Below are 27,220 nucleotides of genomic sequence, written 5' to 3'. Positions count from 1 at the left end.
CTCCTCTGAACTACTGGTTGCATCCAGCAGGTGGCACTCTAGGTATTTTCCTGTTTAAAATATGTTTGTTGGTACACTGGTATATTCTTGACTGATAGTATCTAAAGGTTGTTGAACCTGTTTGGCAGTAATACGTCTCGCTCTCACAGCCACTCCTGAGATTGAGGTACGGTACGGCAAGTATAGTTGTTAATGTTTTACTCAATAGTTAACATAGCAGGACTACTTCAATGCAAGTTATTTTTCAATGCAAGTTTTATTTTTATGGTAGATCAGCCATTTTTATTTCATGAGCTCCTATATCTCAATATAAGCCACTATACACTTTTACTTATTGTATTTTTTGTTTATGTATTACCATTAGTTAAGCAACAAATGATGCCCCTTTTTCCACTTTTACCCATACTGTAATACAGTGGAACCTCGAGATACGAATTTAATCCGTTCCGAGACTTCCTTCTTCAGTCAAAACATTCGTATCTCAAATAAAAAAACAACAACAAAAAAAAAGGGTTCGTGTGCAGGCTGCCAGTTCTCGCGCGCGGCTGCCACTTCTCGCGAAAAAAAAGGATTCGTAACTCAAATTTTCATTCGTATCTCAGAGCACAAATTCTACGAAATTTCAATTCGTAACTCAAAACATTCGTATATTGGGCCATTCGTATCTCGAGGTTCCACTCTATCTGAAAGCAGTTCTTGTTCCCGCATTTCAAACTATGCAGTAGTGATGTTGCATGCAGAAATGCTTTTGCGTCCAGATTGCAATATCAACTTCAAATACGCGTGACAGAGGTACGTGTCTATATGGTCCTGCATGAACATGAACATGGGAATGTCTTGCACGCAGATTGAAAGTGGAAACCTTTTATTAGTGGCTGAAGTGACAGCGAGCACGTTGACACAGCTTCGCCTGATCAATCTAGAATGTTGCCACGCGATGGACGGGAATGGAGTAGACATGACCACAGAAAATGTTCATTCACATTTCCTACGGATCAATAAGTAAAATATTTTTGAAATATTGAAATATCAACTTAAAACATGATTTGCATGACAGAGGTACATGTCTGATCCACCACCAGTTTACCAACCAGGACCAAAACTCTGCATCCTGCAATAAACTGACACACAGATCCTCATTTACTGCCTCAACCAACCTGTTGCTGGCCTCTACTCACCTGTAAACTGTTAAAGGTCCCTGTTTTTTTAAGAAAAAAATACACACCAGCTCCATTGTAAAATAAATCATTAGCCCTGTTTCCCTTAAAAGGTTCAATGAAATGCTTACTTTGCAGCTTCCCTTCAACAGTGCAATATCAGGACGTCAGAATAAAAAATACAATAATATGTAAGACAGTAAGTGTAATAGGCATATTGTAAAATAAAGTGAGCAATACATTAATAAATAGCAGCAGTGATGTGTGTGTGTGTGTGTGTGTGCGTGTGCGCGTGTGTGTTTGTGTATGTGTCTGTCTGTCTGCGTGTGTGTGCGTAAGGGTGCGTGTGGTTGATGTGCACATTGTCTTAAGTGCAGGTGAGCAGCAGGTGGGCAGCTAATTTTTGTTTAGCTGTTCAAAAGTCTTATGGCCTGAAGGTAGAAACTGCATCGTAACTGTATGGTAGAAATGTAAACCACAAAAAACGAATTAACTACTCAAGAATTAATTAACTAATTTACTTCACATTTTAATTAACTATTCATTCGCAGTAAGAAATACACTCTAGAGATGCTGTAATGAGACCTGCTGTGCCTCCAAGACCATATATTTACAAACGGTCTGACCTGGTGAACTCCCCATCTTGGACCCTTGAAGCTTCTCCAAAACAACCTCTGAGGCTTTGGTTGAACTAACCCCCATGGTAGTCACCAAATCCATGTAAACTTCCCTAAACTTCCCTAACAGCATCTGAGTACAATGTTCAAAAGTTCTGTCCAGCTCGTCCCTCTCCTCCTGGAGACTCCTTCATTAACCTATACCTGTCACTTACCAGATACTTATACTTTAATTATTGCTATTGACTAGTACTAGTATTGAGCCCTACTTCATTGTGTATTGTTGTTACTCTGTTATTACTGCACTGTTGAGACGAAGCTTGCAAAGTAAGCACTTCATTGAACAGTTTACAACCTGTATACTGTGTGCATATGATCAATAGACTTGACTTGACTCAAGTGCAAACCTATCCATTTCAAACATAACCTTATTGGTCAAGAGGTTTATATCCAACTTCAGTTTTCTCTACAAATAAGTCCCTTAGTTCTGCCTCTAGTCTATCACTCTCTCTAAACACCTGTAAAATTAAAAAAGATACGATTTAAGTTGGTATTTGAAGGATTATTAAAGGAGCAATTGGTTCATACATTTTTTGACTTTTAGATTAACCTTTTATAACAATTTAAGAAAAGCATCATAATCCTGGATAAAGATTAAATGACTAGTATTTGAGATATTATTAATTTATTGACTATTAAGGTTGAGAAGTGTTGTCATAACAGTCTGTTATGATTTAAATTACTTGTTTCACAAATTACATCCAGTGTATAATGAATCTTATAGGAATTTGAAATTAAAACATAATTGAAATATGAATAATGTTATTGAAATGTATTTTCTAAAAGTAGAATCTCTCTATCATTTCATAGTGCTTCAGCTGATTGTGTGTCACCCTCCAGCAACGTGAACTTTCCACAGCAACGTGAACCTTCCCGAGCGCTACGGTGGAGATCTTGGGTCATGTCGACCCTTCCTACTACAATGTTCCCTGATCTTTGAACAAAGACCTCATGCTTATGTATCTGACCGCGCTCACATCGCTTACCTTATCGTATTGATGAAAGGATCCACTCTCGAGTGGGCCACGGCCATGTGGGAGAGACAAACGGCTGCCTGCTCCTCTTATGACTCTTTCATTCATGAGATGCGAAAGGTTTTTGACCATCCCGTCACTGGTAGGGACGCAGCTAGACGTCTTCATTCGCTTCTGCAGGGTCCATGCAGCGTTGCAGAATTAGCTGTGGAGTTCCTCACTCTCGCAGCCGAGAGTGGGTGGAATGACGAAGCGCTCCAGAGTTCTTTTCTGTACGCTCTTAGCGACAGCCTGAAGGATGAGCTGGAACAGCTTATTGCCTTGGCTATCCTATTGGCTATCCGTATCGATACAAGGCTCCGTGAGCGCCGCAGGGAACGGTCTAGAAGCGGTGTCCGGTTACCTTCTATTGTTCCGCTGACTCCATCAAGTTTGTCAACTCCAATCTTTTCTGGATCTTCCCGAGAGAGTATGAATATTCCCGAGGCCGAACCCATGCAACTTGGTAGAGCCCGGTTAACACCAGAAGGGAGGGCTCACCGGGTTAAGTCTAATTTGTGTCTCTATTGTGTTCGCACTGGTAATTTTCTTTCAACTTGTCCCCTCCGTCCACTAAAAGAGACGGCTCATCTGTAGATGGGGAGTTACATTCGAGCCAGACCTCTTATTCTACCTCTCCTTCTCGCCCCCAGCTTGAGGCGCACCTCCTGTGGCACGACCAGTTTCAACCTTTCTCTGCCCTTGTTGACTCCGGAGCGGACGAGAGTTTTATGGATATACAGGTGGCTCGGAAATTGGGCATCGAACTTGAACCACTGGAAGTTCCAGTAAAGGCTAAAGGTCTTAATGGCATGTCTCTTGCTCTAATTAGATTCAAGACGTCACCTGTTACTCTTCTGCTATCAGGTAATCATCGAGAGGAGATAAGCTTCCATATAATCACCTGTCCCTTCACTCTGTTGGTGCTCGGTTACCCTTGGCTCAAGGTCCACAACCCACATATTGATTGGTCCTCAGGCAAGATCATCTCATGGAGCACGCATTGCTACTCTCACTGTTTACATGCTGCTTAGAGTCCTGTTTCCACTAATGCCTCTCCACTGCCTGAACCCCCCGACCTGTCCTCTGTTCCAGAAGTATATCATGATCTCGCCCGGCCTTCAGTAAACATCATGCCTTGCCTCCCCACCGCCCTTATGATTGTGCCATTAACCTCCTGCCTGACACTCCTCTTCCCAGCAGCCGGTTGTTTAATCTTTCTCGCCCAGAGTGTGAGGCCATGGAGAAGTATATTCAGGACTCCCTCTCTGTGGGGATTATCCGTACCTCATCTTCTCCAGTCGGAGCAGGGGTTTTTTTCGTTGGGAAAAAAGGATGGGACCTTGAGACCCTGCATTGATTATCGTGGACTGAATAATATTACCATCAAAAACAAGTATCCCTTGCCTCTCATCAATTCTGCCTTCGCTCCCCTCCATGGATCCACCATTTTTTCTAAGTTGGATCTACGTAATGCTTATCACTTGGTCCGCATCCGTGAGGGAGATGAGTGGAAGTCCACTTTTAACACACCTCTCGGGCATTTCGAGTATTTGGTCATGCCCTTTGGTCTTACCAACGCCCCTGCTGTATTCCAGAATTTGATCAATGACGTGCTACGGGACATGATTGGACGTTTTATTTTTGTTTACCTGGATGATATTAAAAACATTTCTAATTTCTAATTTCCGTTCTGACGTTCTCCAGTTCTCCACTGAATCTCCCAGGTAACAGTAGCCACATAGCATGCAGGAGGCAGAATGGACCCCGGGTCGGAACCGGCCTCATCCTTACCCCAGCCTGACTCCTGCCTCTGACTCCAGCCTCCTGTTACCTGCCCTGCCTGCCCTGTCTACCCGCCTACCTGCCTGTTCCCCTGCATGACCGCCCGCTTCCCTGCCTGACCTCTTGTGTGTACGACTGCCCGCCTGCCTACTCGACCTATGCCTGTCTGCCAACCCAATTACCTGCCTGAACTCTGCCCGTCTGCCTGCCAGCTTACCTGTTTGACCCCTGCCTGCCTGACCAACCGCCTGCCTGACCCTTACCGGACTACCTGTCTACATATCGGCTCAGTCAGCCTTCTCTTAATAAATACACCCCATCTTGGGGTTTCACTGATCCTGTCTCTTAGTCTGTGTTCGGCACTTGGGTTCACCTGTTTGACCGTTATATTATGGGTGTCTATTTTATATTGCACAGATGAGAAACATTCGAGACCGCCTGGGCCTCACCCCGGAAGGAAACACCATCCTGGGCAGAAAGGAGTTAGACCTGAGGACATCTGCTCAGTGTGTGAAAAGACGGGGAGAAGTAGCAGGGAGGGAGGTCACTGTGTCACACTCCAGAATGGTTGGGTAGAGAACTCGCCTGACCTCGTCTACTTGCAAGCAATGGTTAGCCCCCAAACCCCTGCAAGATCACTCCGCTCTTTCAGCTTGGCTGGCCGCCTGGCACCGCCGCCTCTACGTGGATGCAGCAGCCGCACTACTTGGTCACAGCTTTTCATTGTCCTGGCGCCCTGTTGGTGGAACGAGCTGCTGCTGTCACTACCAATCTTCCGCTGTAGATTGAAGACCTATCTCTTCAGGCTACATCTTAACAGTCCCTCCTAAAGACCTCTTCATCCCCACTACCCCCCTGTACAAGTTTCTCTCCTGTTAAAAAAAAAAAACAAGTAATTTTTCCTTCTTCTAGCATTGTGACTGCCAATGTCCCCTGGTCTGAGCATTGGTTACTTTTTCTTATGATGACTGATGGATAGATGATTCACTTACTTAAACAAATGTATTTGTTGTAAGTCACTTTGGACTGCTAAATTCCATACATGTAAATGGTTAAACACCAGATTTTGAGCAGTGTGTTTGTGTGTTCTCCAGGACCTCACACTTTCCTTCTGGTCATATGGGTGGGTGCTTCATTCACTAAGGAACACAGACAATCAGCAGAGGAACAACTGGAGCGTCTCAGAGAGGAAGTCTGGAGTCACACTATAGTGCTGTTCATCTGTGGGGACTGTCTGGAAGACACAACCATTGAGAAGCACACAGACAGAAAGGAAGGCCCTCCAGTGGCTTGTTGAGAAAAGTGAGGACAGGTACCATGTCCTCAACAATGACAACAGGGGTGATGGCTCTCAGGTCACAGAGCTGCTGGAGAAGATAGAGGAGATGGTGGCAGGAAACAGAAGAGGCCATTATGATATAAAGGGAGGGATACTAGAGAAGATAGAAGAGAGAATAAGGGCAGAGGAAAAGAGAAGGAAAGCGGAGAAACCGACACGAGCAGTGGAAAAGAAAAGAATAGCAATGGGAGAGAAAAGGAAGGCTGAGGAGGAGAGAGCAAAACAGAGACTCATGAAGGTGCAGAGAATAGGTGAGTTTATTAACACTTTAATTCCAGTGCTTGTATTACTTTACTATTGCATGTACTGAACAATGTAAAGACCATTGTTATTACTAACTGCTACACTGTACTTACAGCAACCTCAACGAATTAAACTGATATTTAGTAATGATAGAGTAATTACCTTTGATCACCAATGTCACCATCGTTAAAAGCTAAAGTGAAAGCCTTATTAACCCTGAAGAACCCTGCAGTGTAACACTGTAATATGAGCACTGTCATGCAAAGTGTGACCGTTAATTACAGACTCTGCTTTGGGACTTGGGATTATTCAACTATGTGACATACAGTATATCAGCTACAGTGACACTAGTCATAAAGCAGTTTGGTTTATATAGTGTTGTTGTGTTCATGACACGGATGGAAATATTTGATGTTTTGTGTGAAATGTCAATAAAATGTGTATGGATAGACAGAGAGCATTCCGCTAGCAAGGCTAAGGTTGCAGGTTTGATTCCTGCTCAGACCATGTGTACAAAAAATATACTCACTGAAATCGCTTTGGATAAAAGTGTCTGCTATATGCCGTATAGTACATATTATATTACAAACAGGCCATTGCAAGAAAATAACCATGAATGTGTGTTCAGTCAGATACAAACACAATTTTAGTTGCACGCGCGCACACGCACACACACACACACACACACAGTGTCTAAAGTCTGGCCCTCCCCCTAACTGCATCTCCACCTGTATGCCGCTCAGAACTCCTCCATCAGGCCTCTGCAGCTCATCCAGAACGCTGCCGTCCGTCTGGTGTTCAATCTCCCCAAATTCTCCCATGTCACTCCCCTCCTCCGCACCCTTCACTGGCTCCCGGTAGCAGCTTGCATCAGATTCAAGACCCTGGTGCTCGCCTACCAGGTGGCAAAGGGAACAGCCCCTCCGTACTTGCAAGCAATGGTCAGCCTCCAAACCTCTGCATGATCACTCCGCTCTTCCACCTCGGCTGGCCGCCTGCCACCGCCGCCTCTACGTGGATGCAGCAGCCGCACTACTCGGTCATGGCTTTTCACTGTTCTGGCGCCCTGCTGGTGGAATGAGCTTCCCACTGCTGTCATGACTGCAGAGTCACTACCAATCTTCTGTCGTAGATTGAATACCCATCTCTTCAGGCTACTGTGGGGGGACATGCAGCGTTCGGCCTGTAGAGGGTGCTACAGGACCGTGGCCAAGGTGCGGAAGCGTGGCTTTGTCGCACACCTGTTGCGAATTCTAAATAAATGGGCTATTTTCCCTTATCACCACCACCGAGTCTGCCTCTGTGTCTAGGACCCTGCTACTTTGGCGCCCAACCTGGGACACAGAGGAAAAGATGGAGACATTAAGTGCGGCCATCGCCAGGATGACCCTTATCCTGGAGCAGCAGGCCCACCTGCAGCAGGAGCAGCAGTCCGCGGTGGGGGAGATGGTGACGGCGAGGGCTGAGGACCGTGCCCTCCTCCGGGAGCTCGTCAGGGCCATCAAGGCGGGGCCGGCGCCCGGGTCGGCACAATGTCCCCCCAAGGTCCACCTCCAGAAAATGGGGGACCTAGACGACCCGGAGGCGTTCATGGCGGTGTTCGAGGGGACGGCGAGGATCTCGGGGTGGCCGGACGGCGAGTGGGCGTACCATATGCTGTCCCTCCTGTCAGGTGAGGCGCAGCTCGCTGCCCACAGCCTGCCAGCGGCCGGCCAGCAGGATTATCCCTCCCTAGCCCGGGCAATTCAAGACCGCCTGGGCCTCACCCCGGAGGAACACCGTCGCCGGTTCCAGGCCCTGACGATGGAGGAGGGGAGCCGGCCCTTTGCCTACGCCCAGCAGCTGCGGGACAGCGCGTGGCGGTGGCTGGACCCGAGGAACAGCTCAGCGGAGGAGGTCAGGGATTAGGTGGTGATGGAGCAGTTCCTCACGAGGATCCCGGCCCAGACCGCCGCCTGGGTCCAGTACCACCGGCCCCAGGATCTCGCGGCCACCGTGACCTTGGCGGAGGACCATCTCTCCCTCCCACCGCGGGAGCTCCGGCGACCAACCCTGGCCCCGCGCCCTTAAGGAGCCGTGGTGCCAGACGAGGAGAGGCCGGCGCCCGCCCCAAGGACGAGATGGCAGGGGCAGGCATATCGAGAACCAGCCCTGGCCCCACAGGAAGCACCCCGAGCGGCAGGGGGGGTGTGTTGGCAATCCGCATCGGCAACATATCGGGCCCTCCCCCTGGACCAGGAGAGGCGTATTGTGTTCCGGTAAGGATCACGGATCAAGGGTCACGATACACACCAAGCATTCTTGGATTCGGGCTGCATGCAGTCCATGATCCAGGAGCGCCTGGTTCGACCGGGGGCATTGTTAAAGGCATCGAGGGTGTTGGTGAAGTGTGTGCATGGGGACATTCACGAATACCCTGTGGTCGCTATCAAAATTCATTATGAGGGGAAAAAGCATAATGTACAGTCGGCGGTTAGCCCGCGCCTCACGCATCCCCTTGTTCTGGGTGTAGATTGGGAGGGGTTTCCTCAAGCGGTAAAGCGTGCTACCGGGGTGCGTGCGACAGAGAGGGAGGTGTGAGGCGTGTAATGTGCTCTGTGCAGAGGCGGCGCCTCGTGACACTGCCGAGGAGCCGGAGCTGGCGGGGGGGTCTCAACCCGAGATTTCCCCGCCGAACTACCCGCTGCTAGGTGACTTCCCCCTCGAGCAGTCTCATGACGAGACCCTACGATCGGCCTATGACCAAGTGATAGCGATTGATGGTACTTTGGTACGGCCAGACACAGTGCGCGCCCACCCCTATTTTGCGATCATCAGCGACAGGTTATACCGAGTGGGTCATGACTCGCATAGTCAGGAGGAAGTAACCCAGTTGTTGGTTCCCCGTAGCCGCCGGGAAATGGTCTTCCAGGCGGCTCATTTCAACCCCATGGCGGGCCATTTAGGTTATGATAAGACATTGAACCGTATAATGGCTCGATTTTATTGGCCGGGAATTCGGACAGAGGTGCGTAGGTGGTGCGCTTCCTGTCGTGAATGTCAATTGGTAAATCCCCCAGCCATTCCCCGGGCCCCGTTGCAGCCCTTACCATTGGTCGAGAACCCATTCGACCGCATTGCCATGGATATTATCTGGCCATTTGATCGGTGGACACAGGGGTATCGATTTGTGTTGGTCTTGATAGATTACGTAACCCGATACCCCGAGGCAATACTGCTGCGCAATATCTCTGCCAGGAGTGTAGTGCAGGCATTGTTTCAAGTGATCTCCCGGGTGGGAATCCTGAAAGAGATTCTCACCGACCAGGGCACCAATTTCATGTCACACACCCTCAAGGAACTGTACGGGTTGTTGAACATCAAGGCGATTCGAACCAGTGTTTACCACCCGGCCACGGATGGCCTTTGTGAGCGGTTCAATCGGACCTTGAAATGAATGATCCGGAAGTTTGTGCACGATGATAGTCGGAATTGGCATAAATGGCTAGATCCCCTGCTGTTTGCGGTACGAGAAGGTCCCGAAGCTTCCACCAGGTTTTCCCCGTTTGAATTACTCTACGGGCGTAAGCCCCGGGGTGTCCTAGACCTTCTTAAAGAAAATTGGGAGGAAGGGTCTAGCAACAGTAAAAATGAGATTCAGTACGTCCTGGACTTGCGCACAAAGCTCCACGCCCTAGGGGTTATTTCACGCGAGCATTTGCAGCAAGCCCAGGAGCGTCAAAAGAGCCTCTACGACAAGGGAACTAACCTGCGAGAATTTGCACCGGGAGACAATGTGCTCGTACTGTTACCCACCTCCAGCACGAAATTACTCGCGAAGTGGGCCGTTTGTGGCCACACGTCGCATGGGGGACGTGGATTATGAAGTAGTACGCTCGGACCGGGGGGATAGCTTGCAGGTGTATCACGTAAATCTCCTTAAAAAATGGAACGGCGTGGTCACTGTTGCTCTGGCTACAATAATTCCAGAGAGAGATGAGTTCGGACCGGAAGTCCCAAAATCTAAAATTAGCACTCCGGTCGGTATTGATAACCATCTCTCTGCTAGCCAGGCGACGGACGTTGCAGATTTGCAAGCTAGGTTCGCTGACATGTTCTCTCCCCTGCCCAGTCGGACTACGCTTATCGACCACCATATAGAATCGCAGCCGGGTTTAACGGTGCGCACCTATAGGTTGCCGGTACACAAACGAGACATTGTGTGCAAGGAATTGGAAGCCATGCTGGAGCTGGGTGTGGTCGAGGAGTCCCGCAGTGACTGGTGTAGCCCCATTGTGCTTGTCAACAAGCCGGATGGGTCTATACGGTTCTGTGTGGATTATAGAAGGGTTAATGCGGTCTCCAAATTCGATGCCTACCCGATGCCCCGGGTTGACGAGCTCTTGGACCGGCTTGGCACGGCCAAGTTTTTTACGACATTGGATTGCACGAAGGGATACTGGCAGATTCCCCTCTCCCCGGTATCCCGGGAGAAGACTGCATTCTCCACTCCGCTCGGGTTGTATCAGTTCGCGGTGCTCCCTTTCGGGTTGTTTGGAGCCCCAGCCACTTTCCAGCGCCTCATGGACCGCATTCTGCGGCCGCACTCTGCCTATGCTGCTGCCTACCTGGATGACATTTACAGTGACACCTGGGCGCAGCATGTGCAGCGTGTGGCTGCTGTTCTGCGGTCCCTGAGGCAGGCGGGGCTGACGGCCAACCCGAAAAAGTGCATGATCGGGCGGAGGGAGATCCGGTATCTGGGGTACCACTTGGGTCGAGGGGAGGTGCGGCCGCAGGTTGAAAAGACTGCGGCCATCGCCGCCTCTCCACGGCCCAAGACTAAGAAGGAGGTGAGGGTGTTCCTGGGGCTGGCTGGCTGGCTGGCTATTACCGGCAGTTTGTGCCGGGGTTTTCAGAGCTGGCCAGTCCCTCGACGGACCTCACCCGGAAGGGTGCCCCGGATCCGGTCCAATGGTCGGGCCAGTGCCAGGGGTCGTTTGAGGCCCTTAAGGGCGGTCTTTCTGGAGAAACGGTCCTGTATGTGCCTGAGTTTAACCTCCCTTTCTCCCTACAGACGGACGCGTCGGATAAAGGCCTGGAAGCAGTGCTGACCCAGCGGGTGGAGGGGGCTGAATGGTCTGTGCTGTACCTGAGCCGCAAACTGTCGGAGAGGGAGGGCCGGTACAGGAGTGCCTCGCCATCAAGTGGGCGGTCAGCGCCCTCCACTACTACTTGCTGGGTCGCGCTTTCACCCTCTATTCCGACCATGCTCCCCAACTTCAACTTTTCGGTCGTGCACAGACCGGGGGTGCAGATGGTCGTGGCAGACTTCCTCTCCTGTGTGGGGGGGGGGGGGAGTAGGCTGTCGGTCGTCGTATCCCCGGCCTGTGTCAGGCGGTGGGGGTATGTGGGGGGACATGCAGCGTTTGGCCTGTAGAGGGTGCTACAGGACCGTGGCCAAGGTGCAGAAGCGAGGCTTTGTCGCACACCTGTTGCGAATGAAGCCTCGTTAACGAATGGTTTAAGATGTGTTAGGCTGGGGTGCTTAGTGGCGTAGCACACTAATGCGCTTACCATGTAATCGCAAGGTTCCTGGTTTGATTCCGACCCTCGACCTATCTTGCATGTCATCCCTCCTCTCTCTCTCCCATCCTTCCTGTCAATCTCTACTGTCTCTATCCCAATAAAAAAAAAAAAGCAGAAATGCCCTAAAAACATATTAAAATTTTTAAAAAAAAAGATGTGTTATGCCTCTGCTTTCAGTAGGAGGGCTGGAGAGCAGCGACGAAAAGGTCAACGAGAAGGCTGAAAAGCTAAAGACTGAAAAGACGAGGACCGGAAAAGGAACCACAAAAAGTAGAAACATTCTAAATAAACGGGCTATTTTCCCTTATCATCACCACCGAGTCCGCCTCTGTTCCTAGGACCCTGCTACAGCTACATCTTAACAGTCCCTCCTAAAGACCTCTTCACCCGCACTACCCCCCTGTACTTGTCCTAACCCTAACCCTAGAGACCTCTTCACCCCCACTACCCCCCTGTACTTGTCCTAACCCTAACCCTAGAGACCTCTTCACCTGCACTACCCATCTGTACAAGTTTCTCTGCTGTTATGATGACTGATGGATAGATGATACACTTACTTAAACAAATGTATTTGTTGTAAGTCGCTTTGGATAAAGGCGTCTGCTAAATGTAAATGTAATAATGTAAGGAGGACGGATCCCTAAAGAGACCAGGATGTCTAGCCCAATCGGGGTATCCACGACCAAAATCCTCTCCGGAGAGAGTTTAGATTCAGAAAGCCCCCAGTCTGAATTGCTGTTAGTATCAGGAGGAGGCTCACTCTTTTTAGCTGCCTATATTCAGTGGAAGGGATTGCGAGGGGTTGAGTGACCACTTCACTTGTGCTGGGAGGTGGGCCATTGTAGTTCCTTGGCTGAGGGTACAGTGCTACTTCGGAGAAATCAGCAGGGCTGATAGAGGATTCAAGAGTATTTCGGCAGTGGCCAATGTCAAAACAGTACGGAGCCTCTCTAAATTTATTCTAAATTAGACAGGCTAGGGACAGCTAGAGCAAGACTTATTTTCCTCATTTTACTTCAAGAACTGTAATGTCTATCAGTGTTTGGTTTTATTTCCTTTAACTCTTTGGTTAAACTCCTTTTACTCCAATCTATTTACTTTCACTTTAATTTATTTTATTTATTTTATTTTACTTTACTCGCTTTAGTATTACACTTTCGTTATATTAAATCGTTATGTTAAACTACTTTACTCTGTTACTGTAGCATTACAATACTCATATGTATACTTTATTTTACTTTAATTACTATGATTACTTTGAAAAGATTTGATTTATTTTATTTTAGTTCATTTCATAATTTCTTTAATTCTTTTGATTTCTTTTTTACCACGTGGGTTTACTTTAATTACTTTGCATCTTCTATTTTTATTCTTTTTTCATTAAGTATTTCTTTTTAAGATTCAAGATTCTTTATTTGTCGCAGTATTTGCCAAGTATACAGTGAAATGCAAAAGTGACAGTGCCACAGAGTAGTGCAACAATAAGTTTTAAAATAGAATAAAATAAATAGAAGTAATAAAAAATATAAACAGTATGAACAGTATAAACAGTATAAACAATATAAACAGTATAAGCAGTATAAACAGCGGTGAAGCAATGTACGCAATGGAATGGCAATATACAATGGCAATGACAGGTTGACAGTACAGATAATTACAGTGGAGGATGGGTCTGCAATGGATAATTATGTGTGTGCATATGTGTTATGATGTCGGTGGGTGTGTGAGTGACTTGAGGGGGGCACTGGTGGGGTCATCGTTGATGATCCTGATGGCATGGGGGAAGAAACTCAGTCTTAGTCTCTCTGTTCTTGCTGCATGACAGCGAAGGCGTTTGCCTGACCGCAGCAGCTGGAACAGTCCGTTTTTCGGGTGGTGAGGGTCCTTCATTATCCTGTATGCTCTGGTCCTACACCTCCTGGTGTACAGGACATGGAGAGGGGGGATTGGAGCTCCCATGGTCTTTTCTGCCAGGCGTACCACCCTTTGCAGAGCTCACCTGTCCTGGGCTGTGCTGTTACCGTACCAGACGGTGATGTTGCCACCCAGGATGCTCTCCACAGCTCCAGAGTAGAAGGTCTGAAGGATCCTCCGGGAGACTTTAAATTTCCTCAGCTGCCTGAGATGGAACAGGTGTTGCCTTGCCTTTCCCATCAGTGTACTGATGTGGGTAGTCCAGGTCAGGTCTTCTGTGATGTGGACTCCCAGGTATTTAAAACTGCTCATCCTGTCCACAGCAGTCCCACCGATGTCCAGCGGCATGTAGGGTCTTGGATGTTGTGCTCTCCTGAAGTCCACAATCAGCTCCTTTGTCTTGGGACACCTTGTCCAGGTAGGCTTCCTCATTGTTATCTGAGATCAGCCCCACCACAACTGTATCGTCCGCAAACTTGATGATGGAGTTGTCGCTGGACTTAGCCACACAGTCGTGGGTGTACAGGGAGTAGAGGAGGGGGCTAAGGACGCAGCCCTGGGGGGACCCTGTGCTCAGGATGAGTATGCTGGAGGTGTGTCTACCCACCCTGACCACCTGTGGCCTGGCCGTCAGGAAGTCCAGGATCCAGGCACACAGGGGAATGTTCAGTCCTAATCCAATCATCTTTTCAGCCAGTCTGGTGGGGACTATGGTATTGAACGCTGAGCTGTAATCTATAAACAGCATACTCACATAGCCCCCCTTCTGACTGTCAATGTGAAAGAGAGTGGTGTGGAGGACCTGGGAGACTGCATCGTCTGTGGATCTATTTGGTCTGTATGCGAACTGCAGTGGGTCTAAGGTCGGAGGGAGGGAGGAGCAGATGTATTCCTTAATCAGCCTCTCAAAGCACTTCATGACCACTGAGGTTAGAGCCACGGGTCTGTAGTCATTCAAGCAGGCTGGGGAGGTGATCTTGGGCACAGGGACAATGGAGGATCTTTTAAAACAGGTGGGATTTACAGAATTAGCCAGTGATAAGTTGAATAACTACATTATTAACTACATTATTTTACTGTGATTTGACAGCTTTTGACCGGCAACCCTGCTGTCCTGCTGTCTCTCTTTCTCTCTCTCTACCAGGTGACTCCCTCCATCTCTCTTTTTTTTTTTTACTCTGAGATCGGGAGTCCCTCGGCTGACGGTGCAGTGATCAACCAGAATCACTTTTTTGATATCTTTTCTTTAATATTTTCTAAAATATCTCTCTTTCTCTCTCTCTACCAGGTGACTCCCTCCATCTCTCAGAGCTGGGGATTGTGCTGCTGGGGTACAGGCTATCTGGGAAGACCTCAACAGGAAACACCATCCTGGGCATAGAGGAGTTTTACCTGGGGAGAGCAGCTCAGTGTGTGAAGAGACAGGGAGAAGTAGCAGGGAGGAAGGTCACTGTGGTCGACACTCCAGGCTGGTTGAGGAATCACCCTGTAGAGGAGACTCCTGAGATGGTTAAACAGGAGATTGTACACAGTGTTTCTATGTGTCCTCTGGAACCTCACACTTTCCTCCTGGTCATACGGTTGGATCTTTCATTCTCAGAGAAACACCGAAAATCAGCAGCGGGACACCTGGAGCTCCTTGATGAGAAAGTCTGGAGTCACACTATGGTGCTGTTCACCCATGGGGACCATCTAAGAGACACAACCATTGAGCACCACATTGAGAGAGGAGGGAAGGCCCTCCAGTGGCTTGTTGAGAAATGTGGGAACAGGTATCATGTTTTCAACAACAAGAAGAGGGGTGATGGCACTCAGGTCACAGAGCTGCTGGAGAAGATAGAGGAGATGGTGTCAGGAAACAGAGGAGGCCATTATGATATAAAGAGAGAGATACTAGCGAAGATAGAAGAGAGAAGGATCACAGAAAAAAAGAGAATGATGGCAGAGGAAGAGAGAAGACCAGAGGGAGAGAGAAGAGCAGAGGAAGAGAGAGCAGAGGAAGAGAGAGCAGAGGACGAGAGAGTCAAACTGAGACTGATGAAGGTGCAGGAACAGAGAAAGGGCCTCAGATCACTAATGGGTGAGTTTATTTCAGTCTCTGCTTTGGGTCGTGGGATTAATCTACTGTGACAAACAGTATGCTTCCGTTTTGCACCAGCTGAAAATAGAGCCCTATAAATGTGCAACATTGTAGCCTCTCAACAACCGACCAGCTCTTAACGACTAGAACTTATCTGGTTTCAAAATAATATTGGATCTTAATCCTCATTTGGGTTTTATACTTTCTTACTGTATAGAGGTAATGATTTTTAGACAGTGGTGAGTTGTTGTGTCACAGTTCCATCTGGACACTAGGGGGCGGCAGCGACCATCCCATGAACTCTGGCGCAACAGGTGTAATGGACAACAGTTCATTATTGACATTCTCATTTTAAGTTATGTGTTTTCTATCTGCCATTGTGAGAGCTTGGGCTTGTCATAATGCAGTATATTTTATATTGTGTGATTGTGTTCATGCGTGGACAGCAGGGTTGCCGGTCAAAAGCTGTCAAATTACAGTAAAATAATGTAGTTAAGAACATAGAAAAGCCATAAAAATACCGTTATTTACATTCTATACAAGAATAATATACTTAATTTACAGACTTTTACACATATTTAACATTAAAATACAATTTCAATACACATTTTTGAATGTCGAAATAGTACAACTTATATGTTAAAATGAAGTTTTAAGCTGTGAAAATATTGTAAATAAATATCGTAAAAGTGCATAAATAAATGGCGACTTTGATGGTGAATTTTATGTGAATGTATAGAATTCATCAATAATTGTATGGAATTTTCAAATCTAAATACTAGTTTTTGTGTATCAAAATATGTATTTTTCTTGTTTTAAATATGTATAAAGCCATACTTGATATGTTTTAAAATTACATAAATGAATGGCTTCTTTGATGTGGAATTGTACATTGTACATTTATGGAATTCACCAGTCATTGTATGGAGTTTTAGAGCATTAAAATAATGTTTTTGTCTGGTTTAAAATATGTTTTAAGCCAGGTAAATACTGGTTTATGTCGTAAAATAACAAATAAATAGCCACTTTTTAGAATTCTATGTACATTTAAGGACTTCATCAATCATTGTATGGAATTCTCCAATTGATATACCAGTTTGTTTGTCTGTTTCTCTATTACAGGGTTCAATATGGAACCCAAAAAGGTTATTCAAAGGTAGCCATCAAAGAAAGAAAAAAAAAACATTTTTACCACATTCCTCAAAGCTGGAGAACCTTCGTTTTCAAGATTCAAAATTCAAAGTGTTTATTATCATATGCACAGTAGAAAACACGTTTCCCTGTACAATGAAATTCTTGCTTTGCTGTCCGCAGAATGCCAACCAATGTAAAATGTACAATACTAAAAAATATACAATATATACTAAACAAAATGTACAAGATAACAAAATTTAAGGCAGCATGTGATAATAAAAAAGCAACAATAATAATAATAAAACAGTGCAAATGTAAGCAGTGCAATTTCAATTGTAGTTGTCAGGTGGAGGGCCGGACCTATAGACTTGCACACATTTCAGCCAATGGGAGCCGGTCCAGCCACCCTAACAAAACACTTGCATGAGCTCAGACATAATGCAGTTATAATCAAACAGGAACCAACATCACAGGTACATTAGTTAGTGAGATAACGCCACAGAAAGAGCAGAAATTCACAATTAACAATGCTCTTGCAACAGAAAGAATAACATTTGCATATTTGCTAGGGAATTGTGGGTAAGTGTGAAGTCAGTTAAGTTAATAGTAAGTAAATGTGATATAATATTTATTAGTAGATGCATGTACCCAACAAAATAATGTTGGAATTATGCATCTGGCTACGTTGAATATTTATTTCTGAATATGATGTTTGTAGAACAAGTACCGTACTAGAAATATTAATGTAAGATATAAACTACATTTTTCTTTGTCAAAATCATAGGTTTTTTGGAGTTATCTTTCCTGAGCTCCTGAGTATTATTTTTTTCATAGTGCACTTGAAGTTAATGCCTAAACCTGAACTGAAGATGTAAAATAGTGAAGTTATCCCTTTAATATAAATTACCACACAATTACAGTTTATTTTGTGATTTTGGATCAACATCTGTGAAATAACAGCTAATATATGTATCTTTTATTCTACATTCGGTTTCATACCGTTTGGAAACATAAAAAGTGTTCTAGTTGCCATTCATTAAATCCAAATGTAATTTCTATGTGAAATAAATGTCATGTCTGGAAACAAAAGTAATTACTGATGAGAGTGTAATAAACTATTTTTGCGGTTTATCGTTATGAACAAGGTATCAATATCTGTGAAATAACATTAAATATCTTTCATTTTACCTTCATTTTTATGGTTTTATTGCATTTTAAACATAAGAAATTGGCTATTTTAAATATTATTTGAATTGAATTTATGATTAAATAAAAGTAATCGTCTCTAAAATAACAGATATTAACTTTGTTGGAGGTGATTGAAATGACCATACTTTTACAGTTTATTATTGTGATTTAAAAAAACAAGGTACAAAAGTACAGTGAATCACCGTGAAGATACTATGTAAAAAGAAAAAGACAAATGGAAAATGTGGATGTTTTGTATAAAACGTTAAGATGTAATAAAATGTTTATTAGATAGACAAACAGGCCAGTTCAAGAGAGCTCAGTCAAACAATTACACACACACACTGCGGGGCACTTTGAGGGGCTATGTTGACAGAGATCTGAGCGCAACAGAACAGACTCAGTGGGCGGTACAGTAAATAATACAGGCTTTTATTATGGCTGATCCTTCACAGGAGGAATGTGGAGAAAACAACTTTATATTCTTCCTGGACCGGGGAAGTCTCTCCCTTGCTCTGGCCTGCTCTCGTGGCCCGTAGGAAACATAAAATGTAGAGATCAGTCTCGCTCCCCCCTTGGGGTGTCTTACCCGCCCTTGTTGCGCTGGGGCTCGTGGGGTTGCCGCTTCTCTCGGTCCGGTTTGGCCTCGTCAGGCTAAGGGAGGTGGACGTCGTGGTGTCCAGGACCTTCCGGGGGTTCGGTCTCTCTCAGATGGTTGGTACACGTAGGGGTAGAGGGAGCTTACGTGGTCTGGCAGTCCTAGACGGCGTGGGTGGCTCTCTCTTCCTGTGTTTGCTCCCGGCTAATAAAGCCCTGGGAGCTCGTTGGTCTCATGTGCCTCAGGTGCACATTTCCCTAGCTGCTCAAGGGCAGCGCTGTCCCGGGAGCTGAGCACCGCCCCGTGACCAGCGCTGTCCGGCGTCCTGAAACCAGCCAGGATGGAGCTGGGCAGGTATTGTCCCTCGATGACCCTGCCCCGCTCTACCCCAGCCTGTGATGGCCGCCCACCATGACGGAGCTGGTGCCTTTCCAGCTCAGTGGCGTCACGGTAGGTGATTTGGGGCGCCTCAACACACAAACACACACACAAAGTTAGCTAGTGAAAATAAAAGTGTACACTCTTTCTCCCTCTTTATCTGTCTGCTAGGTGACTCCCTCCATCTCTCAGAGCTGAGGATTGTGCTGCTGGGGAACAGAGCAGGAGGGATGAGTTCAGCAGGAAACACCATCCTGGGCAAAGAGGAGTTTTACCTGACGAGTGCTGATCAGTGTGTGAAGAGACGGAGAGAAGTAGCAGGGAGGAAGGTCACTGTGGTCAACACTCCAGGCTGGAGGTGGAATTGTCCTGTAGAGATCGCTATTGAGTGGTTTAAACAGGATATTGTACACAGTGTTTCTATGTGTCGTCCAGGACCTCACACTTTCCTCCTGGTCATACGGTTGGACTGTTCATTCTCAGAGAAACACCGACAATCAGCAGAAGAATACCTGGAGCTTCTAAGTGAGAGAGTCTGGAGTCACACTATAGTGCTGTTCACCCACTGGAACGACCTAAGAGGCACAACCATTGAGCACCACATTGAGAGAGGAGGGAAGGCCCTCCAGTGGCTTGTTGAGAAATGTGGGAACAGGTATCATGTCCTCAACAATGAGAACAGGGGTGATGGCACTCAGGTCACAGAGCTGCTGGAGAAGATAGAGGAGATGGTGGCAGGAAACAGAGGAGGCCATTATGAGATACCAGAGAAGAGAGAAGAGAGAATGAATCAGAGACTGTTGAAGGGCCAGGAACAGACAGAGAGCCTTAGATCACTAATGGGTGAGTTCATTCCAGTTCATGATTAACGTCTTGGGATTATTCAACTGTGTGTAATATGAACTATATCTAATATCTGATCTAAGTATGAAGATATCTACTTCCATTCTTCTCATTTGGAGCCCCACCTCCACTGCATCATGATTAGTCTGAAATGGTGAAAAACCTCCCGGAAGGTTTGTGTTTTGAAACTCTGAATTTCAAAGGGTCTGACGAGGGTTTGAGAAGCGTGTATGGATCAAAGGCTGGGGAAAGAGGCTACAGTGACAGAACTCATATTGTTTTATATTGATATATTGGTTTATATTGATATCGGTTTATATTGGTTCATATTCTGTTAGTTTATCAGACAGAAAATTGCATCTGGGAAATGTCAATGATATGTGTATGAAGTGACAAACATGCCATTGAGATGTATCTTATGTCCGTTCAGGAACTGACAAGATTTTAGTAAAGAAATAGGCTACACACGCACGCACGCACACACACACGCATGCACGCACAATGTTTAGAGTTCATGACAGTTTTCTATGGAGGTTAATGGGCAGATGATAGATGATATCCTTGTTATTCAAGGAACTCCTTTCTCAACTCTCAGGTTGAAAAAAAACACTGCCTGTTGCTGTCTTTGTATCTTTTATATTTCACCAGCATTTTACCAAAATAGAGAGTGCAGCAATACCTTTCCATCTCATGTTCCATCTCCCTGTCCTCTCCATGGTTCCCTGAATCTAGAACTAACACCTCCTCCCACCATCATTGACACAGTCAAGTGTGAGTCTGCTGCACACAGCTCTACAGCTACACCAGAGGAACACGTGAGTAGAGTACCAGCTAATCATGGGACCACACTGGGTTTACTGTTTATGTTCATATTCTGTGTTTGATCACTACGTAGGGTAATGACTCACTTATAATCGCTTACAGACAGTGATGTAGAGATGCGTATTTCTTTCCATATTTCTTCTGATATGATCCAGCTACAGTACATCCCATCTCAGATGGTGCCCGTCTCTCCCAGAGTGGTTTATAGAAGAGTGGTGCCAATGAAGGGGTCAATTTTCTATTGGCTAACGCTGATAAAGTAACATCTATGATGCATGTTTCCTGTTTGCCATACATTACAGTAATATCTCGGCGCAGACATTAGATTCACAAAGATTTGTTACCTTGACAACAACAGCGGTCAATCTATCACGCAATAAATACTTTTTTTGTAACAAAGAAATTCTTTGTTACAATTCTCTGTTTTGTTTTGTAACAGTTGTGTAAAAGCAACAAGGCACTTGAGTCCGTGCTTCATGAACAAAGTCACAGCTGCGGAGTTGCCACCCTTAAGCTTTGACTTCACAATAAAACACAGAAGGTCTGAGGAACCAAACGATGGCACACAGAGAGGGTAGATGAAGCCCGAAGGCGTATTTAATAATAAACAGGGGAAAAGGGGTAGGGAAGGATAATCCAATAGAGAGTAATCGCGGGTCGGTCCAGGGTTCGGCAGGCAGGCGGGTAGTCAGACGAGCAGGGGTCAGGCAGGCAGGCGGGTAGTCAGACGAGGATTGGGCTAGGTCCAAACACTGGAAACACGGGAGGATATGCAAAGGCTGGAAGCGTATGTGATACTCAAAGAGTTACCGTGGGACACAGTACGTTCTGGCACTGGAGTGGAGTTCAGGCAGGGTTCTTGTAGGGAGGTGATTGTTGGTTTGCAGGTGTGCTGAGTGGAGACAGGGAACAGGTGCGCTGTCGACTGGGAGGTGGACGCTCCAGCGATGATCGCCGGGGCCTCAAGGTGGTGCCAGAAGGCCAGTCAGGGAGAGGGACCGTATTGTTGCTGACCATGTGTATCCCTTCATGGCTACAATTTACCCATCTTCTAATGATAATGCACTATGTCACAAAGCAAAAGTCGTCTCGAACTGGTTTCAAGAACATGACAATGAGTTCAGTGTTCTTCAGTGGCCTTCCCAGTCACCGGATCAGAATCCAATAGAACACCTTTGGGATGTGGTAGAATGGGAGATTCACAGCTCGAAAGTGCACCTGAAAAATCTGGTAGTGACTCTGCAGTCCTGACAGCAGTGGGAAGCTCGTTCCACCACTGGGGCACCAAGACAGTGAAAAGCTGTGACTGAACAGCGTGACCGCTGCATCCTCGTAGAGGCAGTGGTGCCAGGCGGCCAGTCGAGGTGGCAGGATGGAGAGATCAGGCAGGGGTTTGGAGGCTGACTATTGCTTGCAAGTAGGGAGGGGCTGTTCCCTTTGCCGCCCGGTAGGCGAGCACCAGGGTCTAGAATCTGATGCAAGCTGCTACCAGGAACCAGTGAAGGGTGCGGAGGAGGGGGGTGACATGGGAGAATTTGGGGAGATTGAACACCAGAAGGGCGGCAGCATTCAGAGGTAGCAGTGTTGGTGAGAGGTAAAGAGCTGCTAATGTCATCAACCTTCTTTTTAAAGTTGGTGACAAAGTCATCTGCAGACAGGGAGGAGGGAGGGGGGGTGAGGTGGGTTGAGGAGTGAGGAAAATGAGGAGAACAGTTGCCTTGGGTCAGAGGCAGAGGGTTGAATTTTGGAATGGTAGTAAGAAGCTGATGCAAAGGAGGTGTAGTTGAAGAGGAGAGAGAGATAAGGCTTTAGGTCATCAGGGAGGCTGGTTTTACTCCATTTCCTCTCAGCTGCCCAGAGAGCCCTATTCTACAACCTTGCAAAGGAAATAACAGGAATGGGGGAGAAAGCACATTGTGGTAGTTACAGGTAGAGTTTGAGGGTTTCTAGGCAATATGAGATGCAGGTAACGCTAAATACACTCAAGAGTCATGAAAACAAAAAACAAATACTTGTCTGGCCCTTCTCTCAGGGCCTTCTTGATGGACTCCGAAGATTGACTCCCTCGTCTTCGTGTCAGGAGTCTGTCGCTCTTAGACAGTCATGATAGAAGTACCGATTCTGTAACTGCTGATGACCTAGCAGGGTTGCAGCCCCTCCCAACTGACGATCAGTTAACGACCAGCTAGTCTAGAGAAGTCTAAATGTACTTTGTAGTGAGGAGCTGCCAGTCACTTAAGTAGTTAGCAACGTTTTCATCCCACTGGCAATTGACAGCAATTGGCTTCAAGCTCTGTCAAACTAGAGATTTGCTCGAGAGGCGCACATGGCAAATTCCACGCTATGACAAGGAAAAACAGAAAAACTGCCTCTCTTGAGGAGAGGTCCTAAATCAGTGGGATTAAACACACCTGAGTGCTAATCAGTCCTTGGGGCGGTCTCTGCCCCCCTCTAGTGATCAGATGGAACCATAACAATTTAATTGGCGCCAGTCTTCTATTATAGAGATAGAGGCATATCTGGATGGACTTGGTCGCATTTTATCAAGATGAGATATTTAAGGCCTGAAAACGTCTGTCAAACCTTGAAACCTTTGGATTGATGATTTTGTTTTGTCTTTCTCTGTATTTCAGGCCCCAACTATTGTGAAACCAGAATGTACTGAAACCTCATACAGGTGACCCTTTATACACTTTATACAAGTCTATACGTTACAAACTGCAGAATGTACAGTAAACATAACACTCGTCATTTTTGGAGACCCTTTGGAGACAGACATAACCGGTATGATTACTAGCAAAAGTAAATCTGAGTGGAAGGTAACGAATGGTTATTGTTTTCTGATTTGGCCGAAGGTTTACTATAGCTTGCAGGTAAGCTAAATTGATTTACTAGAATGTACCGTACCATTAATTATCTACCATCTTTTACTAGCAATCATAACACTGTCGCTTCTCTCTAAAAATGACAAGTGTCTCCAGTTTTGTTTACAGTTTGTGACGTATAGACTTTCAAAGCATATTGCTAACAACGTTTATTGTTACCATTGTAAGTGTAATTGTTGTCCTGTGGCCCCCAGGCTCCAATGCTCCCATGCAGGTCTGTTCCAGTGCAGTTTGACACGTCTGGTGTTTCTGATGGAGGGGGAGGGGGAGGTGCTGTATAGGATTGTCCAATGGGATGAGGGTCTCCTGCATGCTACAGGCTGGTCTCCTGCAGGACCCCTGTTCAGCCTCGACTGCCCTCAGGGGTCTGTCCGTCAGCTACACCTCCCACACTGTGAAATTCTCTCTGGTAAGTTACACATCACTCAGTCACAACTGACATCAACATGATCGTGCCATTTCCTTCATATAACAGGAGTTTTTAATATTCTGGGAAATTGTTCAGAATACTACAGATGAGATGGACAGACAGACAACACAGAGTGGGTGAGTGATATCTTGGTGTTTTGCAGGAGACGGTCCTGTGTCCCTGTCTGTGGCCCATGTTACTGGTGACAGTGTGGAGGTTGTGCCACCGTTGAGGGTGACTGACACACATGTTGTGGTGAACATCACAGAACTCTCTGCATGGGGCCTTTATTTTAGAGATTGGTTGAAAAGAAGAAGTACAATCAGGGCGCAGGTTCTGCCATTCCTCGAATCACAGGGCTGCTGGTCTGTTCTGAACCTGGTTATACTGCCATCTAATGTGCCACTCATTGAGGTACAGTCTATGTCCTTGCTGTTCAAATGTCTATTCATGTGAAATGCAGTACTCAGATTTAATAATAATTGTGACATTATTGAATAGGTTGATAATAATTTGATTCTGTTGTAGGTGAAGAAGCAACACACAGATATCACTTACATACGGGTCAGTCCCAACTGCATTCTGTCCCGAGGGGGAAGGTACAGTCTCTGCTGTGATCTGGAGGAGAAACCAAGGATACAACCAAAGGTAGACTCTGATGTCACATTCTGATGATGATGTCACATAGCGCTGTTTAACATCTCCAGTGTTGTTATTTTCTGGGGTTGTGTCTGGGGTACCAGCAGATCTGTAACTCTCCACAAGGACACTACAATCTCTACAATGCTCTCAATTATCTTAAAAGTGTTCTTAAACCTTTACTTTTCCTGTATCCAACAAAGTGCCCTTCAAAGTGCACTGTCGATGTATTTGATTTGTAGCTATCTTCTGTCACTTTGTGTTCCAGCACTGGGACATGGACCTGGACTACGGGCCAAACTACCACCCCACCTTCCAGGTTTTCCTGAACCTAGGCACAAAGGGTGTGGAGCTGAGGCTTTTGGAGGGAGGGGTTGATGGAAATGAGGCATGGATGAGGTTCATCCCATTAGGAACAGGTAAACCCTTACAGATCGTTTGTAAACCAGAGGCCTCCAGGTCTGCAGAACTGCTGGTTTCCTTCTCTCCCTGGTAGTTACTTAATTGATGAATGCCATTGGTAGTCCAGAGAGTCACTCACCTGGTGTCCCAGGTCTGAACCAGTCCCTGATGAAAACCAGCTGTGCTGTGGGCCTCAAGGCCTGGATTTGAGTGTGGGCTCCTCTGTGATGCGGCCTAGCTGGTGTGAATGTTAAAGGGATCAGCTGCAGCTCCCTCACCAACACTGGTCTGGCTCAGCTAACACAACTCTACTGTACATAGCTGAACATTATCTCTTGGTCTCCCCTGACTACAGGTGCTGTGTTGGAGGGTAGTCTGGAGGGTGGGTCACTGGCTGAGAGCACGCAGAGTGGTTCTGCAGAGGAGGAACAACTGGGCTCTGTTCGGGAAGAGTTTGTGAACCGAGTGTCAGGACCAGTTCTGGACAGTCTACTTGATAGACTTCTGCAACAAAAAGTTATTCGTGGCACTGAAGTGGAGTCGGTGAAGGAGAAGCCTACGAGGGCAGAGAAGGCCCGTTCCATCATTGACCTGGTTCTGAACAAAGGATCTAAATCATCTTTGATAATGACAAGACTTCTCATTGAACTGGACAGCCTCTTATGCGAAACACTCGGACTCCACTAACACTGTTAGAATAGGAAGCATTTCAGGGTATTCTACAACGCCCTAATCTTGAAACGTCAAGCTTTTTATCCAATCAAATAATCAACTTGCAAATGTTTAACTTTGAGTTGCGCCTCCTTCATGCTCTGTAGGTTATGGCCACTGTTCTGTGGTGCTGCATGCTGTAACAGCTGGACTACTACTGCCTATTACGAACATCAATGTTCCCTCACGAAACACAAGAAACATCTGTTTTGTTGGTGGTGTTTAAAGGGGCAATCTGGGATTCAAACAACAACAAAGCGGAGACTTCAGACTTAGCTATAGATGCAAGAACTGACCGCCCATGAGCTAAAAATGATTGTTTTAACCATGTTTTTTAACTATACCGTGTCTGTTTACAATTACATTGTTTACAAACAATGGAGTAAAACAAGATTATATGTTGGGTTCTGACAGGGTAAAACAGTTGAACTAAGATCAGTAAGGAATTTTATGTTGTATTCTTCAAGAATCAATGGCTATATTTCATCATTTATAATCAAATCCAAATATATATGTACCAATCCCAGACAATTACAATTATTAATACATTAAATATTGGCCTAGCCTACAACATGTGTCTTTTGTTGGTTGTTGGTTGTTGTCTTTTTTGTAGGATTGATTTTGGTGTGTGAAATATTCATGTTAAAATCTTTGATTATTTTTAGGATACTCTCTGGTGTTGCTTTTCCATAATTATTCCCTAGTAGCTATGATAGACATGTTCGACAGGCCAGTAGGCCAGTGTTGACTCCTCTGAACTACTGGTTGCATCCAGCAGGTGGCACTCTACACACATGAACATGTCTGCTGGTCAGGATGACAGCACAGCATTACTTCCACATGTCACTTCCAACAGTTACATTGAGTGCAATTTGCAATGACATCTGTTTCTATTTTGCTATGTAAATGTTTAAAATATGTTTGTTGAAAATACCGGTATGTTCCTTATTAATAGTATCTATGAGTTGTTTCCTAAACTGCATTGAAAAGTTGTTGAACCTGTTTGCCAGTAATACTTCACGCTTTCACAATGGGCGGGGCTTTACCCACTTCCAAAATCTAGGCTACTGCTTCCACACTTCCATGTTTGTGTCAAATGACATTGGGGGAAAAAGGTTCCAATCCTCTCCACAAGTGGGATGCTGAGAGATGCCATCAAATGTCTGCATCAAAGCATGACAAGATTGTTGAAAGTTTCCTCTTGACAACATCATATCCACTGAATAAATAATTGGTTGTTGAAACCCTTTTAGCCTTCAGTATCCCCACAGCTGTGGACTGATGCTGTATGTGTTTTCCTCATGTTTTCCTCTTCTTCTCCTTTTCATTGTGATAAAAATGTCTGAATGCAATGGAGAAATATCCTATCAAATGATGTCCACGCATTATCAAGTTCGATGCTGCCGCGCTAAGAAGCCACTGCACCTTTCGACTG

The 27,220-nt window shown here is 46.0% G+C and overlaps 1 protein-coding gene across 2 annotated transcripts; it reads left to right on the top strand.

The window, feature by feature from the left end:
• Positions 1 to 95: 95 nt before the first annotated feature.
• On the top strand, positions 96 to 27,220 carry LOC310822707 (uncharacterized protein). 2 transcript variants are annotated; one of them, XM_083695149.1, is made up of 11 exons: positions 96 to 166; positions 5,727 to 6,222; positions 14,985 to 15,776; positions 19,246 to 19,917; positions 20,650 to 20,732; positions 23,373 to 23,416; positions 23,819 to 24,033; positions 24,197 to 24,447; positions 24,562 to 24,681; positions 24,941 to 25,091; positions 25,430 to 27,220. In XM_083695149.1, exons 2-11 carry the CDS (start codon positions 6,018 to 6,020, stop codon positions 25,759 to 25,761), a joined length of 2,865 nt encoding a protein of 954 aa, XP_083551275.1. In that variant the 5' UTR covers positions 96 to 166; positions 5,727 to 6,017; the 3' UTR covers positions 25,762 to 27,220. The 2 variants fall into 2 exon arrangements, with proteins under 2 accessions (XP_083551275.1, XP_083551276.1); XM_083695150.1 differs by lacking the exons at positions 96 to 166; positions 5,727 to 6,222; positions 14,985 to 15,776 and adding an exon at positions 19,056 to 19,146 and having other exon boundaries at positions 25,430 to 27,219.

This window comes from Argentina silus, assembly GCF_951799395.1.
Source record: "Argentina silus genome assembly, chromosome: X".
Lineage (NCBI taxonomy): Eukaryota > Metazoa > Chordata > Actinopteri > Argentiniformes > Argentinidae > Argentina > Argentina silus.
The sequence above is the reverse complement of the archived record's forward strand: the minus strand, read 5'-3'. Positions and strand labels throughout refer to the sequence as shown.